General features: G+C 52.7%; 1 protein-coding gene across 1 annotated transcript in view; it reads right to left on the bottom strand.

The window, feature by feature from the left end:
- Positions 1-771: 771 nt before the first annotated feature.
- The window catches only part of pnkp (polynucleotide kinase 3'-phosphatase), a 77907-nt gene continuing 57301 nt past the window's right edge, over positions 772-21377 (bottom strand). The window contains exons 11-14 of the mRNA XM_085984382.1: positions 20117-20209; positions 16229-16325; positions 9151-9212; positions 772-999 (exon numbers count right to left, since the gene is read on the bottom strand). Of these exons, the coding sequence (XP_085840508.1) occupies positions 787-999; positions 9151-9212; positions 16229-16325; positions 20117-20209 (465 nt within the window). The 3' untranslated portion in view covers positions 772-786. The remainder of the gene's footprint in view (positions 1000-9150; positions 9213-16228; positions 16326-20116; positions 20210-21377) is intronic.

Below are 21377 nucleotides of genomic sequence, written 5' to 3'. Positions count from 1 at the left end.
GCCCTCTCCCTCCCCCGTCTCTCGCCCTCTCCCTCCCCCGTCTCTCGCCCTCTCCCTCCCCCGTCTCTCGCCCTCTCCCTCCCCCGTCTCTCGCCCTCTCCCTCCCCCGTCTCTCGCCCTCTCTCCCCCCCGTATCTCTCCCTCGCTCGCTCCCCCGTCTCTCTCTCTCTCGCTCCTCCCGTCTCTCTCCGCTCCCCCCGTCTCTCTCGCTCCCCCCGTCTCTCTCGCTCCCCCCGTCCCTCTGTCTCTCTCGCTCCGCCCGTCTCTCTGTCTCTCTCGCTCCGCCCGTCTCTCTGTCTCTCTCGCTCCGCCCGTCTCTCTGTCTCTCTCGCTCCCCCCGTCTCTCTGTCTCTCTCGCTCCCCCGTCTCTCTGTCTCTCTCGCTCCCCCCGTCTCTCTCTCTCTCTCGCTCCCCCCGTCTCTCTGTCTCTCTCGCTCCCCCCGTCTCTCTGTCTCTCTCGCTCCCCCCGTCTCTCTGTCTCTCTCGCTCCCCCCGTCTCTCTGGCTCTCTCGCTCCCCCCGTCTCTCTGGCTCTCTCGCTCCCCCCGTCTCTCTGGCTCTCTCGCTCCCCCCGTCTCTCTGGCTCTCTCGCTCCCCCCGTCTCTCTGTCTCTCTCTATGTCCCTCTCCCCGTCTCTGTCTCTCTCTCTCTCTGACCCTCTCCCCGTCTCTCTCTCTCTCCTTCTCCCCGTCTCCCGCTCCCTCTCCCCGTCTCCCGCTCCCTCTCCCCGTCTCCCGCTCGCTGTGTCTGTGTCTCCATTACAGTCAGTGCTGAACTTGGTCATTATTCAAGAGGAGCCACCTCTTTGGATTTGGCCCGCAGGGTGAAAGGTCGGAGCTCCATGAGCAAGAAATGGCTCGATGGCGACCCGAGCGGGAGGATTATGGTACCTGCTCCTCGACTCCAAGTCCGGGTTGGTGTTGTCAATGGCCACTCGCTTCCCGTCCCTCAGCGCCGCCTCACAGACCGCCACGCACTTCTGCCATGACCCCAGAGTGTCCTGGAAGCGAGAGAGGCCAAAGGTTACAGGCTGCTGGCAACGGTCGGGCGCACAGCAACGGAAGCACTCCTGGCGCTCTCGATCGCGCGCCACCCCCTCCCCCCGATCTGGGCGGAGATGGTTGCTATGGGCCCACCGCGCTAGGCCGCAACGCCCCCCCATCTCCGGGTGAGGGAGGATGAAAACGACCCATGGAGTAGGCCCATTCAGACCCTCGGGCCTGTTACCGACAAACAGGAGTAGGTCTCTCAGTACTGCCCCTCCGACAGTGCAGCGCTCCCTCAGTATTGCCCGCCCGACAGTGCAGTGCTCCCTCAGTACTGCCCCTCTGACAGTGCAGCGCTCCCTCAGTACTGCCCGTCCGACAGTGCAGTGCTCCCTCAGTACTGCCCCTCTGACAGTGCAGCGCTCCCTCAGTACTGCCCCTCTGACAGTGCAGCGCTCTCTCAGTACTGCCCCTCTGACAGTGCAGCGCTCCCTCAGTACTGCCCCTCCGACAGTGCAGCACTCCCTCAGTACTGCCCCTCCGACAGTGCGGTGCTCCCTCAGTACTGCCCTTCCGACAGTGCAGCGCTCCCTCAGTACTGCCCCTCCGACAGTGCAGCGCTCCCTCAGTACTGCCCCTCCGACAGTGCAGCACTCCCTCAGTACTGCCCCTCCGACAGTGCAGCGCTCCCTCAGTACTGCCCCTCCGACAGTGCAGCGCTCCCTCAGTACTGCCCCTCCGACAGTGCAGCGCTCCCTCAGCACTGCCCCTCCGACAGTGCAGCACTCCCTCAGTACTCCCCCTCCGACAGTGCGGTGCTCCCTCAGCACTGCCCCTCTGACAGTGCAGCACTCCCTCAGTACTGCCCCTCCGACAGTGCGGTGCTCCCTCAGTACTGCCCCTCCGACAGTGCGGTGCTCCCTCAGCACTGCCCCTCTGACAGTGCAGCACTCCCTCAGTACTGCCCCTCCGACAGTGCGGTGCTCCCTCAGTACTGCCCCTCCGACAGTGCGGTGCTCCCTCAGTACTGCCCCTCCGACAGTGCGACGCTCCCTCAGTACTGCCCCTCCGACAGTGCAGCGCTCCCTCAGTACTGCCCCTCCGACAGTGCAGCGCTCCCTCAGTATTGTCCCTCCGACAGTGCAGCACTCCCTCAGTACTGCCCCTCCGACAGTGCCGCTCTCCCTCAGTACTGACCCTCCGACAGTGCAGCGTTCCCTCAGTACTGCCCCTCCCACAGTGCGGCGCTCCCTCAGTACAGCCACTCCGACAGTGCAGCGATCCCTCAGTACTGCCCCTCCGACAGTGCAGCACTCCCTCAGTACTGCCCCTCCGACAGTGCAGCGCTCCCACAGTGCAGCGCTCCCTCAGTACTGCCCCTCCCACAGTGCAGCGCTCCCTCAGTACAGCCACTCCGACAGTGCCACACTCTGATGGCCCTCTAGTTCTGGTCTCCCTCCACAAGTGGAAACATCTTCTCTACGTCTACCCTGTCGAACCCTTTCATAATGTTAAAGCCCTCTCTCAGGTCACTCCTCAGCCTTCCCTGTTCCAGAGAAAAGAGCCCCAGCCTGTTCGGTCTTTCCCGATGGCTATAACCTCCCAGGTCTGGTATCGTCCTTGTAAATCGTTTTTGCACCTTCTCCCGTGCCTCTGTATCTTTTTATAATATGGAGACCTCAGGATGTATTGGCCTTGGAGGGAGCGCAGCGCAGACTCACCAGAATGAAACCGGGGCTACACAGAAACATACAAGATAGGAGCAGGAGTCGGCCATTCGGCCCCTCGAGCCTGCTCCGCCATTTAATGAGATCATGGCTGATCATCCAAATTCAGTACCCTGTCCCTGCCTTCTCCCCATATCCCTTGATCTCTTTAGCCTTAAGAAATATATCCAACTCCTTCTTGAATATATTTAATGAATTGGCCTCCACTGCCTTCTGTGGTAGAGAATTCCACAGGTTCACCACTCTCTGGGTGAAGAAATTCCTCCTCATCTCAGTCCTAAATGGCTTCCCCCTTATCCTTAGACTGTGACTCCTGGTTCTGGACTCGCCGACCATCGGGAACATCCTTCCTGCATCTAGTCTATCCAGTCCTGACAGAATTTTATAAGTTTCAATGAGATCCTCTCTCAATCTTCTAAACTCCAGCGAGTACAAGCCCAATCGACACAATCTCTCCCCATACGTCATTCCTGCCATCCCAGGTATCAGCCTGGTGAATCTTCGCTGAACTCCTTCCATGGCAAGAACATCCTTCCTCAGATAAGGCGACCAAAACTGCACACAATACTCAAGGTGTGGTCTCACCAAGGCCCTGTACAGCTGCAGCAAGACATCCTTGTTCCTGTATTCGAACCCTCTCGCTACGAAGGCCAACATACCATTTGCCTTCTTAACCGCTGTGGTAAACCACTGTTGTTATTGTTGTTGTTGCACACTGTTGTGCCTATGCATGCCTCAGCTGACTCCGCCCCTGGCTCCACCCACATGCCCGGGTATAAAGGTGACTGCTCTGCAGCCCCCTGCCCTTTTGGATACCAGGCAACCACGAGAGGCATGCTCTGTTCTTTGCTAATAAAAGCCTTTTAGTTACTCTCCTAACTCTCTGTCTTTTATGAGTAATTGATAGCGCATCAATTTTATTAGCAAAACAAAATGTCGGATCCAAATGCTGAACAGCAGGAGCTGCATCAACCGACGGCGCCAAACGCTGAGCAGCAGGCGCTGCTGCGAGCCCTCAGACCAACATACCTGGACCTAGAGCCCCAAGAAGCGGGTTCGGCTACCAAATTCGCACAATGGCTGCGTTGCTTCGAGGCTTACCTGAAAGCCTCAACTGTGACCCTAGACGAAAACAAGCTGCAAATCCTGGCCTCAAAGGTGAGCCACCAAGTTTACACACTAATCCAGGACGCGACGACCTACGCGGCGGCTATCGATCTGCTTAAAGGGCAATACGCACGCCTGGTAAATACGGTCTATGCCAGGCACCTCTTAAGATCCCGCAGACAGCAGCCCGGGGAATCGGTGGAGGCTTTCCTACGGGCACTACGGATACTCGGCCGAGGCTGCGATTGCAAAGAAGTATCAGCCGCAGCACACACGGAGGGACTGATCCGAGATGCTTTCGTTGCGGGTCTAAGGTCCGACTACTCCCGGCAGAGACTGTTGGAGAAGGGAGAAATAGACCTGAAAAAGGCAGTGTGCCTCGCGCTCTCGCTCAACGCAGCCCACAGGAATATGGACGCTTTCTCCCCTAACCGCTCCGCACCGTGGACGCCGCAACCTTGGGTCATGGGACCGCCACCTCCAACTGCTGCAGCGATGTCCAAGGCACAGAAATGTTATTTTTGTGGCCAGGCAAAACACCCCAGAGCACGCTGCCCGGCGAAAAACGCTACCTGTTCCGGCTGCGGGAAGAAAGGACACTATGTCAGCGCCTGCAAAGGTAAAACCGCTAACGCCAGCAGCGCCGCGTGCGAACCGTGGGGGCAGCCATCTTGTCCGCCATCTTGGGCTCCCCCAGCCACATGGGGATCGGGATCATGGGTGCCGCCATTTTGTCCGCCATCTTGGACGCCTCCAACTTCAATCACGGGGGACCCGGACTCAACCACCGCCTCATCTGACGACCACATCGACTCGCTTGAACATACGCTGGCCTCCGTGATGCTGGACCAATCTCTCCCTCATCAACTGTCCAGGTCCATGATGGACATTACGGTAAACGGCCGCGCCACTATCTGCCTTTTTGACAGCGGGAGCACGGAGAGCTTTATCCACCCCGACACGGTGCGCAGTTACTCTCTCCAGGTCCTGCCGACGCGCCATCGGATCTCTGTGGCTTCCAAAGCCCAGTCATTTTAAACTTCTGGTCCTGCCCCATCTCTGCGCTGCCGTTCTACTGGGGTTGGGTTTTCAGTGCCACCTTAAAAGTGTCACATTAGCGTACGGCGGACCCCTCCCCCCACTCACAGTCTGCAGCCAGCAGCTTTTAAATCGCCCGCCGCGTACCATCTGCAGCCTCTCCACCCTTAAAGTTCCCCCCCCGCCTTGTTCGCTAACCTCACCCGCGACTGTAAGCTCATCGCTACCAAAAGCAGGCGTTACAGTGCCGGGGATAGGAGCTTCATTAAATCCGAGGTAGCGAGACTCCTGAAGGAAGGGATTATTGAAAGTAGCACCAGCCCGTGGCGAGCACAAGTGGTGGTGGTGAAGACTGGCGGAAAACAGCGCCTAGTTATTGACTATAGCCAGACGATCAATCGCTACACCCAGTTGGATGCATACCCACTCCCCCGCATATCTGACATGGTCAATCAGATAGCACAATACCGGGTGTTCTCGACGATTGATCTGAAGTCGGCATACCACCAGCTCCCCATCAGGGCTGAGGACCGCCAGTACACAGCTTTTGAAGCTGACAGTCGTCTCTACCACTTCCTCAGAGTTCCCTTCGGCGTCACCAACGGGGTTTCAGTCTTCCAACGGGAGATGGACTGGATGGTTGACCAGAACGCGCACCAGGCCACCTTCCCCTATCTAGACAACGTCACCATCTGCGGCCACGACCAGCAGGACCATGACGTTAACCTAGAGAAATTCCTCCGTACGGCCCAGCGGCTGAACCTAACATACAACAAGGACAAATGTATGTTTCGCACCAAGCGCCTTGCCATTCTTGGCTGCGTAGTGGAGAACGGAGTCATCGGCCCCGACCCCGACAGAATGCGCCCCCTTATGGAGCTCCCCCTCCCCCACTGCCAAAAAGCACTGAAGAGATGCCTAGGGTTTTTCTCGTACTATGCTCAGTGGGTGCCCAACTATGTGGACAAAGCCAGACCCCTCATCAAGTCCGCCTCCTTCCCCCTGACAGCAGAGGCATGTGCACCCTTCACTCTCATAAAAAGAGATATTGCGAAGGCCACAATGCACGCAGTGGATGAGTCCATCCCTTTCCAAGTGGAAAGCAACGCATCCGACTTTGCCCTAGCTGCAACCCTTAACCAGGCAGGGAGACCGTGGCCTTTTTCTCAAGGACCCTCCAGGGCCCCGAGATTCGACACTCCTCTGTCGAAAAGGAGGCTCAGGCCATTGTGGAAGCGGTGCGACATTGGAGGCATTACCTGGCCGGAAAACGATTTACCCTGCTCACTGACCAGCGTTCAGTAGCTTTTATGTTTAATAATAAGCAGAGGGGCAAAATCAAGAATGACAAGATCTTGAGGTGGAGAATCGAACTCTCCACCTACAATTACGATATCTTGTACCGGCCCGGGAAACTCAATGAGCCCCCAGATGCCCTATCACGTGGTACATGCGCCAACGCGCAGGTTGATAGACTGAAGACCCTCCACAATGACCTCTGCCACCCGGGGGTCACCAGGTTCTTCCATTTCATCAAATCCCGTAACCTGCCCTACTCCATCGAGGAGGTCAGGACCCTGACCAGGAACTGCCAAACCTGTGCCGAGTGCAAACCGCATTTTTATAGGCCAGACAGAGCGAGCCTGATCAAAGCCACGCGCCCCTTCGAGCGGCTGAGCGGCGATTTTAAAGGGTCCCTGCCCTCCTCTGACCGCAATGTGTACTTCCTCAATATAATTGACGAGTACTCCCATTTCCCGTTTGCCATCCCTTGCTCAGACATGACCAGTACCATGGTCATTAAATGTCTGAATGACCTCTTCGCCTTGTTCGGTTTCCCTAGCTATATTCATAGCGACAGGGGCTCATCCTTTATGAGCGACGAACTTCGTCAGTACCTGCTCGCGAGAGGTATTGCTACAAGCAGGACCACCAGCTACAACCCCCGGGGGAATGGCCAGGTGGAAAGAGAGAATGCGACGGTCTGGAAGGCAGTCCTTTTAAACTTCCGACCTCTCGCTGGCAGGAGGTCCTCCCTGCGGCGCTCCATTCCATTCGGTCACTGCTTTGTACAGCCACCAATACCACCCCTCATGAGAGAATGTTCTCCTTCCCCAGGAAGTCCACATCGGGGATCTCGTTACCGACATGGCTGACTTCTCCAGGACCCGTCCTACTGCGGAAGCACGTGAGGTCCCATAAGACGGACCCCCTGGTCGAGAGGGTGAGCCTCCTCCACGCCAACCCTCAGTATGCTTACGTGGTGTACCCGGACGGGCGGGAGGACACAGTCTCCATACGAGACCTCGCACCTTCGGGTGCTCCCGAAACACTTCCTTCGCCACCCACCACTACCCACGCCTACCCCCAGTATACTTACGTAGCGTACCCAGACGGGCGGGAGGACAGTCTCCACACGAGACCTCGCACCTTCGGGTGCCCCTGAGACACCACCATCGCCACCCACCACTACCCACACCCCGACCCCTGTAGACGGCATGCCGCAGCCCCAGGATCAGCCATTGACTACACAACCTCTCAACGAGACGCCAGGTTCGGAGTTGGATGCTGCACCATCACCGCCGCTGCTACGACGATCAGGACGGCATACAAGGCCACCTGATAGACTTAATTACACGAGCTTTTAGTTTACACGAACGTTTAGTACACTTCACCCCGCCGGACTCAATTTTAAACAAGGGGTGAATGTGGTAAACCACTGTTGTTGTTGTTGTTGTTGCACACTGTTGTGCCTATGCATGCCTCAGCTGACTCCGCCCCTGGCTCCACCCACATGCCCGGGTATAAAGGTGACTGCTCTGCAGCCCCCTGCCCTTTTGGATACCAGGCAACCACGAGAGGCATGCTCTGTTCTTTGCTAATAAAAGCCTTTTAGTTACTCTCCTAACTCTCCGTCTTTTATGAGTAATTGATAGCGCATCAACCGCCTGCTGCACCTGTATGCTTACCTTCAGCGACTGGTGCACAAGGACACCCAGGTCTCGTTGCACTTCCCCTTTTCCCAATCTATTGCTTAAAAAAGGCTTAAATGACGAGGGATGTATTCCCTCCAGTTTAGAAGATTAAGGGGTGATCTGATCGAGGTGTTTAAGACGATTGAAGGAGTTGATAGGGTAAATAGAGAGAAACTCTTTCCTCTGGTGGGCGGGGAGTCTGGAACAAACCTTAAAATTAGAGCCAGGCCGTTCAGGGGTGATGTCGGGAGGCACTTCCTCACACAATGGGTAGTGGAAATCTGGAACTCTCTCCCCCGAAAAGTTGTTGAGGCTGGGGGACAATTGGAACTTTCAAGGCGGAGATCGATAGATTTTTGTTAGCTTAAGGTTATTAAGGGATACGGAACAAAGACGGGTAGATGGAGTTAAGACACAGATCAGCCATGATCTGATTGAATGGGCGGAACGGGCTCGAGGGGCTGAATGGCCTCCTCCTGTTCCTCTGTAACTGGATCGAGGGGCTGAATGGCCTCCTCCTGTTTGTGTGTAACAGTCTCAAGGGGCTGAATGGGCCTCCTCCCGTTCCTGTGTAACAGTCTTGAGGGGCTGAATGGCCTCCTCCTGTGTAACAGTCTCGAGGTGCTGAATGGCCTCCTCCTGTTCCTGTGTAACAGGCTCGAGGGGGGCTGAATGGCCTCCCCCTGTTCCCATGCTTGAATGGGTGGAACAGGTTCGAGGGACTGAATGGCCTCCCCCTGTTCCTATGATTAAATGGGTGGAACAGGCTCGAGGGGCTGAATGGCCTCCCTCTGTTCCCATGCTTGAATGGGTGGAACAGGCTCGAGGGACTGAATGGCCTCCCCCTGTTCCTATGATTGAATAGGTGGAACAGGCTCGAGGGGCTGAATGGCCTCCTCCTGTTTCTATGATTGAATGGGTGGAACAGGCTCGAGGGGCTGAATGGCCTCCTCCTGCTCCTACGATTGAATGGGTGGAACGGTCTCGAGGGGCTGATTGGCCTCCTCCTGTTCCTATGATTGAATGGGTGGAACGGTCTCGAGGGGCTGAATGGCCTCCTCCTGTTCCTATGATTGAATGAGTAGAACGGTCTCGAGGGGCTGAATGGCCTCCTCCTGTTCCTATGATTGAATGGGTGGAACGGTCTCGAGGGGCTGAATGGCCTCCTCCTCATCCTAACAGCCAGTGGGCACTGCTGAATACGGGGCCTCCCTCTCCCTAGCCCGCTCCAGCAACGTGTCGCAAAGGTTCAATACCCCGCTCCACGACCCCCAACCCCGCACCCTTAAAAGGTCATCCAACGGTGTTTTCCACTCACCCTGTTGGCGCACACATATCCCTCCGGCACCAAGAACTCCTTGATAAAAGTGGATTTGCCCGCTGTGGTGGGATGAGGAGTGGGAGGGGGGAAAAGAAGAGAAACAAGGATCAGAGCAAGGCAATGCGTAGTAACTGAGAGAGCCAATCCTGGGATGAGAGGGCTGTCCTATGAGGAGAAATTGAGTAGACTGGGCCTATGCTCTCTGGAGTTTAGAAGAATGAGAGGTGATCTCATTGAAACATGAAATTCTCAGAGGGCTTGACAGGGTAGATGCTGAGAGGTTGTTACCCACTGGCTGGAGAGTCCAGAGGGGCCACAGTCTCAGGATAAGGGGTTGGCCATTTAGGACTGAGATGAGGAGGAAATTTCTTCACTCAGAGGGTGGTGAATCTTTGGAATTCTCTGCCCCAGAGGGCTGTGGAGGCTCAGTCTTGGAGTATATTCAAGACAGAGATCGATAGATTTTTGGGGACTAGGGGAATCAAGGGATATGGAGATCGGGCGGGAAAGTGGAGTTGAGGTTGAAGATCAGCCATGATCTTATTGAATGGCGGAGCAGGCTCGAGGTGGCCGAATGGCCGACTCCTGCTCCTATCTCTCACAGTTTTAATCTGAGTGGGGTAGGGTGTCGCATGACTAATGGCCACTGTCGTATCAGGGGACTATGCCCTGGGGACCACCTGAGCGGGACAGTTTCACACCGTCGGACCGACACCTTCAGGCTTAACTGACAGTCGGGATTTATTCCCGAGTCATATGATTACACAGATGCTCACCTCATTGGCCGGTCCGGAAACCCAATGGTGGCAGGAGCCTCACTATTGATTACTCAGGTACTTAATCAAGACAGTGCCACTTGGAGCCTCGATTATCGCTTATTTATCCGTAAGTGTTAGCAAATGTGATAACAGGACACTTAGAAAATATCAACGGGATTAGACAAAGTCAACATGGATTTATGAAAGGGAAATCGTGTTTGGCAAACCTACTGGAGTTTTTTGAGGATGTAACTGGTAGAATAGATAAGGGAGAACCAGTGGCTGTGATGTATTTGGATTTTCAGAAGGCCTTTGATAAAGTCCCACAAAAGAGGTTAGTGTGCAAAATTAAAGCACATGGGATTGGGGGTAATATACTGGCATGGATTGAAACTTGGTTAACAGGCAGGAAACAGAGAGTAGGAATAAATGGGTCTTTTTCAGGGTGGCAGGCGGTGACTAGTGGGGTACTGCAGGGATCAGTGCTTGGGCCCCAGCTATTCACAGTATATATCAATGATTTGGATGAGGGAACCAAATGTAATATTTCCAAGTTTGCTGACGACACGAAACTAGGTGGGATTGTGAGTTGTGAGGAGGATGCAAAGAGGCTTCAAGGCGATTTAGACAAGTTGAGTGAGTGGGCAAATACATGGCAGATGCAGTATAACATGGATAAATGTGAAGTTATCCACTTCGGTAGGAAAAACAAAGGCAGCGTATTATTTAAATGGTGATAGATTGGGAAATGCTGATGTACAAAGGGACCTGGGTGTCCTTGTACACCAGTCACTGAAAGCAAACATGCAGGTGCAGCAAGCAGTTAGGAAGGCAAATGGTATGTTGGCCTTCATTGTAAGAGGATTTGAGTACAGGAGCAAGGGTGACTTACTACAGTTATACAGGGCCTTGGTGAGACCAAACCTGGAGTACTGTGTGCAGTTTTGGTCTCCTTACCTAAGAAAGGATATACTTGCCACAGAGGGAGTGCAGCGAAGGTTCACCAGACTGATTCCTGGGATAGCAGGACTGTCGTATGAGAAGAGATTGGGTCGACTAGGCCTGTATTCACTAGAGTTTAGAAGAACGAGAGGGGATCTCATTGAAATGTATAAAATTCTGACAGGGCTAGACAGACTGGATGCAGGGAGGATGTTTCCCCTGCCTGGGGGGTCTAGAACGAGGGGTCACAGTCCCAGGATACGGGACAGGACATTTAGGACTGAGATGAGGAGAAATGTCTTCACTCAGATGGTGGTGATCCTGTGGAATTCTCTACCACAGAAGGCTGTGGAGGCCAAGTCACTGAATATATTTAAGAAGGAGATAGATAGATTTCTAGACACAAAAGGGATCAAGGGGTATGGGGAAAGAGCAGGAATATGGTATTGAGATAGAGGATCAGCCATGATCATATTGAATGGCGGAGCAGGCTCGACGGGCCAAATGGCCGACTCCTGCTCCTATTTTTCTATGTTTCTATGTTAAGGGGAGATTTATTAAAATGGTACCATGGAACTAAGATACAGAGAAATGATATTGGGTCAAAAGATCAGGATAATGAAACAGTTTGGGTGGAGGTAAGGAATAATAAGGGGAAAAAAACACTAGTGGGCGTAGTCTATAGGCCTCCGAACAGTTGCAACTCTGTTGGAAGGAGTATCAATCAGGAAATAGTTGAGGCTTGTAATAAGGGAACATCTATAATTATGGGGGATTTTAACTATCATATTAATTGGACAAATCAAATTGGGCAGGGCTGCCTTGAGGATGAGTTCATGGAGTGTATTAGGGATGGGTTTCTTGAGCAGTATGTAACTGAACCGACCAGGGGGCAAGCAACCTTAGATCTGGTCCTGTGTAACGAGACAGGATTAATTAAAAATGTCCTAGTAAAGGATCCCCTTGGAATGAGTGACCATAACATGGTTGAATTCCATATTCAATTAGAGGGTGAGAAGGTTGGATCTCAAACGAGCGTGCTAAGCTTGAATAAAGGAGACTATGAAGGTATGAGAGCGGAATTGAGTAGAGTGGATTGGGAAAATAGATTAAAGGGTAAGACGATACATGATCAGTGGTGTACATTTAAGGAGTTATTTTACAACTTCCAAAAAAAATATATTCCACTGAGAAGAAAAGGGTGTAAAAGAAAAGACAGCCATCCGTGGCTAAGTAAAGAAATTAAGGATAGTATTCGACTAAAAACAAGGGCATATAATAAGGTAGCCAAATCTAGTGGGAGGATAGAGGATTGGGAAAACTTTAAAAGACAGCAAAAAATAACAAAAAGATTGATTAAGAAAGGGAAGATAGATTATGAAAGTAAATTAGCAAAAAATATAAAAACAGATAGTAAGAGTTTTTATAGTTATATAAAAAGAAAAAGGGTGGCTAAAGTAAATGTTGGTCCCTTAGAGGATGAGACCGGGAAATTAATGGTGGGAAATATGGAGATGGCAAAAACACTGAATGAATATTTTGTATCAGTCTTTACAGTAGAGGACACTAAGAATATCCCAACACTGGACAAACAGGGGGCTATGGGGGGGGGGAGGAGCTAAACACGATCAAAATCACTAAGGAAGTGGTACTCGGTAAAATAATGGGACTCATGGCGGATAAATCACCTGGACCTGATGGCTTACATCCTAGGGTCTTGAGGGAAGTGACGGTAGGGATTGTGGATGCATTGGTAATAATTTTCCAAAACTCCCTGGACTCAGCAAAGGTCCCGGCAGACTGGAAAACTGCTAATGTAACACCCTTATTTAAAAAGGGAAGTAGACAGAAGGCTGGAAACTATAGACCAGTTAGCCTAACATCTGTGGTAGGTAAAATTTTGGAGTCCATTATTAAGGAGACAGTAACAGGACATTTGGATAAACATAATTTAATAGGACAAAGTCAGCATGGTTTTATGAAGGGGAAGTCATGTTTGACAAATTTGCTGGAGTTCTTTGAGGAAGTAACATATAGGGTGGATAAAGGGGAACCAGTGGACGTAGTGTATTTAGACTTCCAAAAGGCATTTGACAAGGTGCCACACAAAAGATTATTGCTTAAGATAAAAAATCACAGGATTGGGGGTAATATTCTGGCATGGATAGAGGATTGGCTATCTAACAGAAGGCAGAGAGTTGGGATAAATGGTTCATTCTCAGACTGGCAATCAGTAACTAGTGGTGTTCCGCAGGGGTCAGTGCTGGGTCCCCAACTCTTTACAATCTATATTAACGATTTGGAGGAGGGGACCAAGTGTAACATATCAAAGTTTGCAGATGATACTAAGATGGGAGGGAAAGTAGTGAGTGAGGAAGACATAAAATACCTGCAAGGGGACATAGACAGGCTAAGTAAGTGGGCAGAGATTTGGCAGATGGAATACAATACTGGAAAGTGTGAGGTTATGCACTTTGGCAGGAAAAATCGTAGTGCAAGTTATTATCTTAATGGCAAGAAACTGGAAAGTACTGAAGTACAAAAGGATCTGGGGGTCCTGGTGCACGAAACTCAAAAGGTTAGTATGCAAGTGCAGCAAGTGATTAAGAAGGCCAATGGAATGTTGGCTTTCATTGCTAGGGTGATAGAATATAAAAATAGGGAGGTATTGCTTCAGTTGTACAAGGTATTGGTGAGACCGCACCTGGAATACTGCATACAGTTTTGGTGTCCATACTTAAGAAAGTACATACTTGCTCTCGAGTCAGTACAAAGAAGGTTCACTCGGTTGATCCCGGGGATGAGGGGATGGACATATGAGGAGAGGTTGAGTAGATTGGGACTCTACTCATTGGAGTTCAGAAGAATGAGAGGCGATCTTATTGAAACATATAAGATTGTGAAGGGGCTTGATCGGGTGGATGCGGTGAGGATGCTCCCGATGATGGGTGAAACTAGAACTAGGGGGTATAGTCTTAGAATAAGGGGCTGCTCTTTCAAAACTGAGATGAGGAGGAACTACTTCACTCAGAGGGTGGTAGGTCCATGGAATATGCTGCCCCAAAAAGCTGTAGAGGCTACATCATTACATAAATTTAAAACAGAAATAGACAGTTTCCTAGAAGTAAAGGGAATTAAGGGTTACGGGGAGCGGGCAGGAATTTGGACATGAGTCTAGGTTCGGATCGGTCATGGCCCTGTGGGTAGCGGAGCGGGCCCAGGGGCCATGTAGCCTGATCCTGCTCCTATTTCATGTGTCTAATTCTGTTCAGGAGATGGTTCTGTGATAGTAGATTGGCGGTTAGGATCAGATCAGCCATGATCTTATTGAATGGCGGAGCAGGCTCGAGGGGCCCATTGGCCTACTCCTGCTCCTATTTCTTATGTTATGAGGGACTTATGTCCTATGTGTAAAATCCGGAAATGTAGTAAACAATGAGGAGGATAGTAACAGACTTCAGGAGGATGTAGCCAGACTGGTGAAATGGGCAGAAACGTGGCAGATTAAATTTAATGTAGAGAAGTGTGAAGTGATTCATTTTGGTAGGAAGAATGAGGAGAGGCAATATAAACTAAATGGTCCAGTTTTAAAGAGGGTGCAGGAACAGAGAGGCCTCGGGGTGTCTGTACACAAATCTTAGAAGGTGGCAGGACAAGTTGAGAAGGCTGTTAAAAAAGCATACAGGATCCTTGACTTTATTAATAGAGGAATAGAGTACAAAAGCAGGCTATGCTAAGCCTTTATAAAACCCTCATTAGGCCTCAGTTGGAGTATTGTGTCCAAGTCTGGGCACCGCACTTTAGGAAGGAAGTCAAGGCCTTAGAGAGGGTGCAGAGGAGATTTACTAGAATGGTACCGGGGATGAGGGACTTCAGTGATGTGGAGAGACTGGAGAAGCTGGGATTGTTCTCCTTGGAGCAGAGAAGGTTAAGGGGAGATTTACTAGAATGGTACCAGGGATGAGGGACTTCAGTGATGTGGAGAGACTGGAGAAGCTGGGATTGTTCTCCTTGGAGCAGAGAAGGTTAAGGGGAGATTTACTAGAATGGTACCAGGGGATGAGAGACTTCAGTGATGTGGAGAGACTGGAGAAGCTGGGATTGTTCTCCTTGGAGCAGAGAAGGTTAAGGGGAGATTTACTAGAATGGTACCGGGGATGAGGGACTTCAGTGATGTGGAGAGACTGGAGAAGCTGGGATTGTTCTCCTTGGAGCAGAGAAGGTTAAGGGGAGATTTACTAGAATGGTACCAGGGATGAGGGACTTCAGTTATGTGGAGAGACTGGAGAAGCTGGGATTGTTCTCCTTGGAGCAGAGAAGGTTAAGGGGAGATTTACTAGAATGGTACCAGGGGATGAGGGACTTCAGTGATGTGGAGAGACTGGAGAAGCTGGGATTGTTCTCCTTGGAGCAGAGAAGGTTAAGGGGAGATTTACTAGAATGGTACCGGGGATGAGAGACTTCAGTTAATGTGGAGAGACTGGAGAAGCTGGGATTGTTCTCCTTGGAGCAGAGAAGGTTAAGGGGAGATTTGATAGAGGTGTTCAAAATCATGAGGGGTTTTGAGAAGAGTAGACAGGGAGAAACTGTTTCCAGTGGCAGGAGGGTCGGTAACCAGAGGACACAGATTTAAGATAACTGGTAAAAGAACCAGAGGTGACATGAGGAAACATTTATTTACGCAGCGAGTTGCTGTGATCTGGAACGTGATGGTTGAAAGGGCGGTGGAAGCAGATTAAATAGTAATTTCAAAAAAGGGAATTGGATAAATACTTAAAAAGGAAAACATTGCAGGGTTCTGGGGGTAAGAGTGGGGGGGGGGACGGGGGGGAGAGTGGGATTAATTGGATAGCTCTTTCAGGGAACCAGTCCAGGCACGATGGGACGAATGGCCTCCTTCTGTGCTACGTGATTCAACGCTTGAGGCTAAATGTGTGCACGCGAGTGAGTGGGATGGAATTACGTAGAATTTACAGCATAGAAAGAGGCCATTCGGCCCAACAGGTCTGTGCTGGTGTTGGTGCTCCACATGAGCCTCCTCCCACCCTAGTTCAGCTCAACCCCACATACGTATGGGTAGGGTATCGTATCAGCGGGCCGTGGCTCCAAAAGCGGGTCAGCATTCGCACTGACGGACCAGCACCTTCAGGCTAAACCAACAGTCGGGATTTATTCGCAAGGCTGATGATTACATGGAAGCGGGATGAAAATCCAGCAGTGCGATACGTAGACCGTGCCAAAGCAGTAAAACAGTCCCGACTTTATGTAATACTTAGGGAAAGGCCCCTGTTTCCCGGGGTGGGGGGGGGGGGGGGGGGTGCAGGGCGACGCGGAGATAGGGGAACGAACGAGCGAGGGAATGCGTGAATACTCACAGCCGGGGAAGCCAACCGCCACGACCACCTCGGATCCGGACGACGTGAGGGAAGCAGAAGGAGGCTCGTACTGCGGGATGTTGAGGTCGAGGTTCCTCTGAAAGAGAGAGAGCGAGGCAGATGGTGAGTGCACATAAGAACAGGAGGTCAAAACAAACGCGAGCAGAGTCGGAATCTCCTTCGTCGTTTACACAGGAATGGGAGGAGGCCATTCAGCCCCTCGAGCCTGTTACACAGGAGCGGGAGGAAGCCATTCAGCCCCTCGAGCCTGTTACACAGGAACAGGAGGAGGCCATTCAGCCCCTCAAACCTGTTATACTGGAAAAGGAAAAGGCCATTCAGCTCCCCTCGAGCCAGTTACACAGGAACAGGAGGAGGCCATTCAGCCCCTCGAGCCTGTTACACAGGAACAGGAGGAGGTCATTCAGCCCCTCGAGACTGTTACACAGGAACAGGAGGAGGCCATTCAACCCCCTCGAGCCTGTTACACAGGAACAGGAGGTCATTCAGCCCCTCGAGACTGTTACACAGGAACAGGAGGAGGCCATTCAGCCCCTTGAGCCTGTTACACAGGAACAGGAGGAGGTCATTCAGCCCCTCGAGACTGTTACACAGGAACAGGAGGAGGCCATTCAACCCCCTCGAGCCTGTTACACAGGAACAGGAGGAGGCCACTCAGCCCCTCGAGCCTGTTACACAGGAACGGGAGGAGGCCATTCAGCCCCCCTCGAGCCTGTTACACAGGAAGAGGAGGAGGCCATTCAGCCCCCCTCGAGCCTGTTACACAGGAACAGGAGGAGGCCACTCAGCCCCTCGAGCCTGTGACACAGGAACAGGAGGAGGCCATTCAGCCCCTCGAGCCTGTTACACAGGAACAGGCCATTCAGCCCCTCGAGCCTGTTCCGTCATTCAATGAGATCAGGCCTGATATGTATCCCAACTCCAATTATCCGCCTTATCCCTTGATACCCTTGGCTAGCAAAAATCTAGCGATCTCAGATCTACTCTATCAATATCATTATCTCATTGCTGTTTGTGGGACATTGCTGTGCACAAATTGGCTGCTGTGTTCCCCATATTACAGAGGATATGTCAGCTGTGGCTCAGTGGGCCGCACTCTTGCCCGAGTCAGAAGGTTGTGGGTTCAAGTCCCACTCCAGAGACTTGAGCACAAAAATCTAGGCTGACGCTTCAGTGCAGTACTGAGGGAGCGCTGCACTGTCGGAGGGGCAGTATTGAGGGAGCACTGCACTGTTGGAGGGGCAGTACTGAGGGAGCGCTGCACTGTCGGAGGGGCAGTACTGAGGGAGCGCTGCACTGTCGGAGGGGCAGTACTGAGGGAGCGCTGCACTGTCGGAGGGGCAGTACTGAGGGAGCGCCGCACTGTCGGAGGGGCAGGACTGAGGGAGCGCTGCACTGTCGGAGGGGCAGTACTGAGGGAGCGCCGCACTGTCGGAGGGTCAGTGCTGAGGGAGCGCTGCACTGTTGGAGGGGCGGTGCTGAGGGAGTGCTACACTGTCGCAGGGGCAGTACTGAGGGAGTGCTGCACTGTCGGAGGGGCAGTACTGAGGGAGCGCTACACTGTCGCAGGGGCAGTACTGAGGGAGCGCTACACTGTTGGAGGGGCAGTACTGAGGGAGCGCTGCACTGTAGGAGGGTTGTAAAACAGTTGATTAAAGCTTTGTTTAACGCTTAGACCAAGTGCCTAGTAGTTTTCTTACGTCACCCCCCCATCAGAGAGCGGTGACCTTCGTCCCCCTCTGTCTGGAAATGGGTTTGACCCCTAGGCTGTGCACTGTGACCCTCTGCGTCTCCCAGTTCCTGTTACCGTTCCAGTACGAATATCCCCTTCATTCCCCCCCAGCCCCCTTCCGCGATTACTGTCTCCAAAGCTTTACCGATTGATCAGAATGTTTCCCGGGCTTCGAGGGTTAGATTACGAGATTTTACAGAAACTCGGCTCATGTTCTCTGGAATCTAGAAGGTTAAGGGGTGATTTGATTGAGGTTTTTAGGGTTTTGAAAGGAATTGAGGAAAAGAAACGTTTACATTTACCTTTCACGACCTCAGGACGTCCCAAAGTGCTTTACAGCCAATGAAGTACTTTTTGACGTGGAGTCACTGTTGTAATGTGGGAAAAGCGGCAGCCAATTTGTGCACAGCAAGCCCCCACAAACAGCAATGTGTTCATGATCAGATCATCTGTTTTAGTGATGGTGATTTGAGGGATAAATATTGGGCCCCAGGACACTGGGGAGGACGCCCCCTGCACTTCTTCCAATATTGACAGGGGATCTTGTACGTCCAATTGAGAGGGCAGACAGGGCTCTCAGTTTAAGGTCTCATCCGAAAGATGGCACCTCTGACAGTGCAGCGCTCCCGCAGTGTTGCCGCCTCCGACAGTGCAGGGCTGTCTCAGTACTGCCCCTCCGACAGTGCAGCGCTCCTTCAGTACTGCCCCCTCCGACAGTGCAGTGCTCCCTCAATACTGACCCTCCGACAGTGCAGCGTTCCCTCATTACTGACCCTCTGACAGTGCAGCGCTCCCTCAATACTGACCCTCCGACAGTGCAGCGCTCCCTCAGTATTGACCCTCCGACAGTGCAGCGCTCCCTCAGTACTGCCCCTCCGACAGTGCAGCGCTCCCTCAATACTGACCCTCCGACAGTGCAGCGCTCCCTCAGTATTGACCCTCCGACAGTGCAGCGCTCCCTCAGTACTGCCCCTCCGACAGTGCAGCGCTCCCTCAGTACTGCCCCTCCGACAGTGCAGCGCTCCCTCAGTACTGCCCCTCCGATGGAGCAGCGCTCCCTCAGTACTGCCCCTCCGATGGAGCAGCGCTCCCTCAGTACTGCCCCTCCGATGGAGCAGCGCTCCCTCAGTACTGCCCCTCCGACAGTGCAGCGCTCCCTCAGTACTGCCCCTCCGATAGTGCAGCGCTCCCTCAGTACTGCCCCTCCAATAGTGCAGCGCTCCCTCAGTACTGCCCCTCCGACAGTGCAGCGCTCCCTCAGTACTGCCCCTCCGACAGTGCAGCGCTCCCTCAGTACTGCCCCTCCGACAGTGCAGCGCTCCCTCAGTACTGCCCCTCCGATGGAGCAGCGCTCCCTCAGTACTGCCCCTCCGATGGAGCAGCGCTCCCTCAGTACTGCCCCTCCGACAGTGCAGCGCTCCCTCAGTACTGCCCCTCCGACAGTGCAGCGCTCCCTCAGTACTGCCCCTCCGACAGTGCAGCGCTCCCTCAGTACTGCCCCTCCGACAGTGCAGCGCTCCCTCAGTATTGACCCTCCGACAGTGCAGCGCTCCCTCAGTATTGACCCTCTGACAGTGCAGCGCTCCCTCAATACTGACCCTCCGACAGTGCAGCGCTCCCTCAGTACTGCCCCTCCGACAGTGCAGCGCTCCCTCAGTACTGCCCCTCCGACAGTGCAGCACTCCCTCAGTACTGCCCCTCCGACAGTGCAGCGCTCCCTCAGTACTGCCCCTCCGATGGAGCAGCGCTCCCTCAGTACTGCCCCTCCGATGGAGCAGCGCTCCCTCAGTACTGCCCCTCCGATAGTGCAGCGCTCCCTCAGTACTGCCCCTCCGATGGAGCAGCGCTCCCTCAGTACTGCCCCTCCGATGGAGCAGCGCTCCCTCAGTACTGCCCCTCCGATAGTGCAGCGCTCCCTCAGTACTGCCCCTCCGATAGTGCAGCGCTCCCTCAACACTGCACTGGGAGTGTCAGCCTAGCTTTTGTGCTCAAGTCTCTGGAGTGGGACTCGAAGCCACAGCCTTCTGACTCAGAGGCGAGCGTGCTGCCCACATTACCCTGATTCCAGCTCCGCTCTATACCCAGCGACCTCCTCCCATCCAACCCTCAACTGCTCCCAGCAGATTCTGAGTTACCGGGTCAAATTCCGGAAGGCAGAAAGGCGCTTTCTTCCGTCCCAGGAAGAATTCCTCTGGTGTGTAGAACGTGATTCCGGCATTCAGGGCAAACTGCGGGAAAAGGAGCAAGGAGTTCAGAGAGAGCCGTCCCATTAAACAAGTCACCATTTATAATCGACCGGATCTGATATAATCCAGGTTTATATTCGAGGGGGGGGGATATAATCCAGGTTTATAATCGAGGCGGGGGGGGGGTATATAATCCATGTTTATAATCGAGGGGGGGGATATAATCCAGGTTTATATTCGAGGGGGGGGGATATAATCCAGGTTTATAATCGAGGCGGGGGGGGGATATAATCCAGGTTTATAATCGGGGGGGGGGGGGGTATATAATCCATGTTTATAATCGAGGGGGGGGATATAATCCAGGTTTATAATCGAGGGGGGGGGGATATAATCCAGGTTTATAATCGAGGGGGGGGATATAATCCAGGTTTATAATCGAGGGGGGGGGGAATATAATCCAGGTTTATAATCGAGGGGGGGGATATAATCCAGGTTTATAATCGAGGGGGGGGGATATAATCCAGGTTTATAATCGAGGGTGGGGGGATATAATCCATGTTTATAATCGAGGGGGGGGATATAATCCAGGTTTATAATCGAGGGGGGGGATATAATCCAGGTTTATAATCGAGGGGGGGGATATAATCCAGGTTTATAATCAAGGGGGGGGGATATAATCCAGGTTTATAATCGAGGGGGGATATAATCCAGGTTTATAATCGGGGGGGGGATATAATCCAGGTTTATAATCGAGGGGGGGTGGATATAATCCAGGTTTATAATCGAGGGGGGGGGGATATAATCCAGGTTTATAATCGAGGGGGGGGGGGGATATAATCCAGGTTTATTATCAAGGGGGGGGGATATAATCCAGGTTTATGATCGAGGGGGGGGATATAATACAGGTTTATAATCGAGGGGGGGGGGGATATAATCCAGGTTTATAATCGAGGGGGGGATATAATCCAGGTTTATAATCGGGGGGGGGGGGGGGGGGAATATAATCCAGGTTTATAATCGAGGGTGGGGGGATATAATCCATGTTTATAATCGAGGGGGGGGGGGATATAATCCAGGTTTATAATCGAGGGGGGGATATAATCCAGGTTTATAATCGAGGGGGGGGGATATAATCCAGGTTTATTATCGAGGGGGGGGGATATAATCCAGGTTTATAATCGAGGGGGGGGGATATAATCCAGGTGGTTTA

Source organism: Somniosus microcephalus, chromosome 4 (assembly GCF_052327205.1).
Source record: "Somniosus microcephalus isolate GS21.2 chromosome 4, FLI_Smic_1.0, whole genome shotgun sequence".
Taxonomy (NCBI): Eukaryota; Metazoa; Chordata; class Chondrichthyes; order Squaliformes; family Somniosidae; genus Somniosus; species Somniosus microcephalus.
Note: the sequence above shows the minus strand (reverse complement) of the source record. Positions and strands in the feature narration are given on the sequence as shown.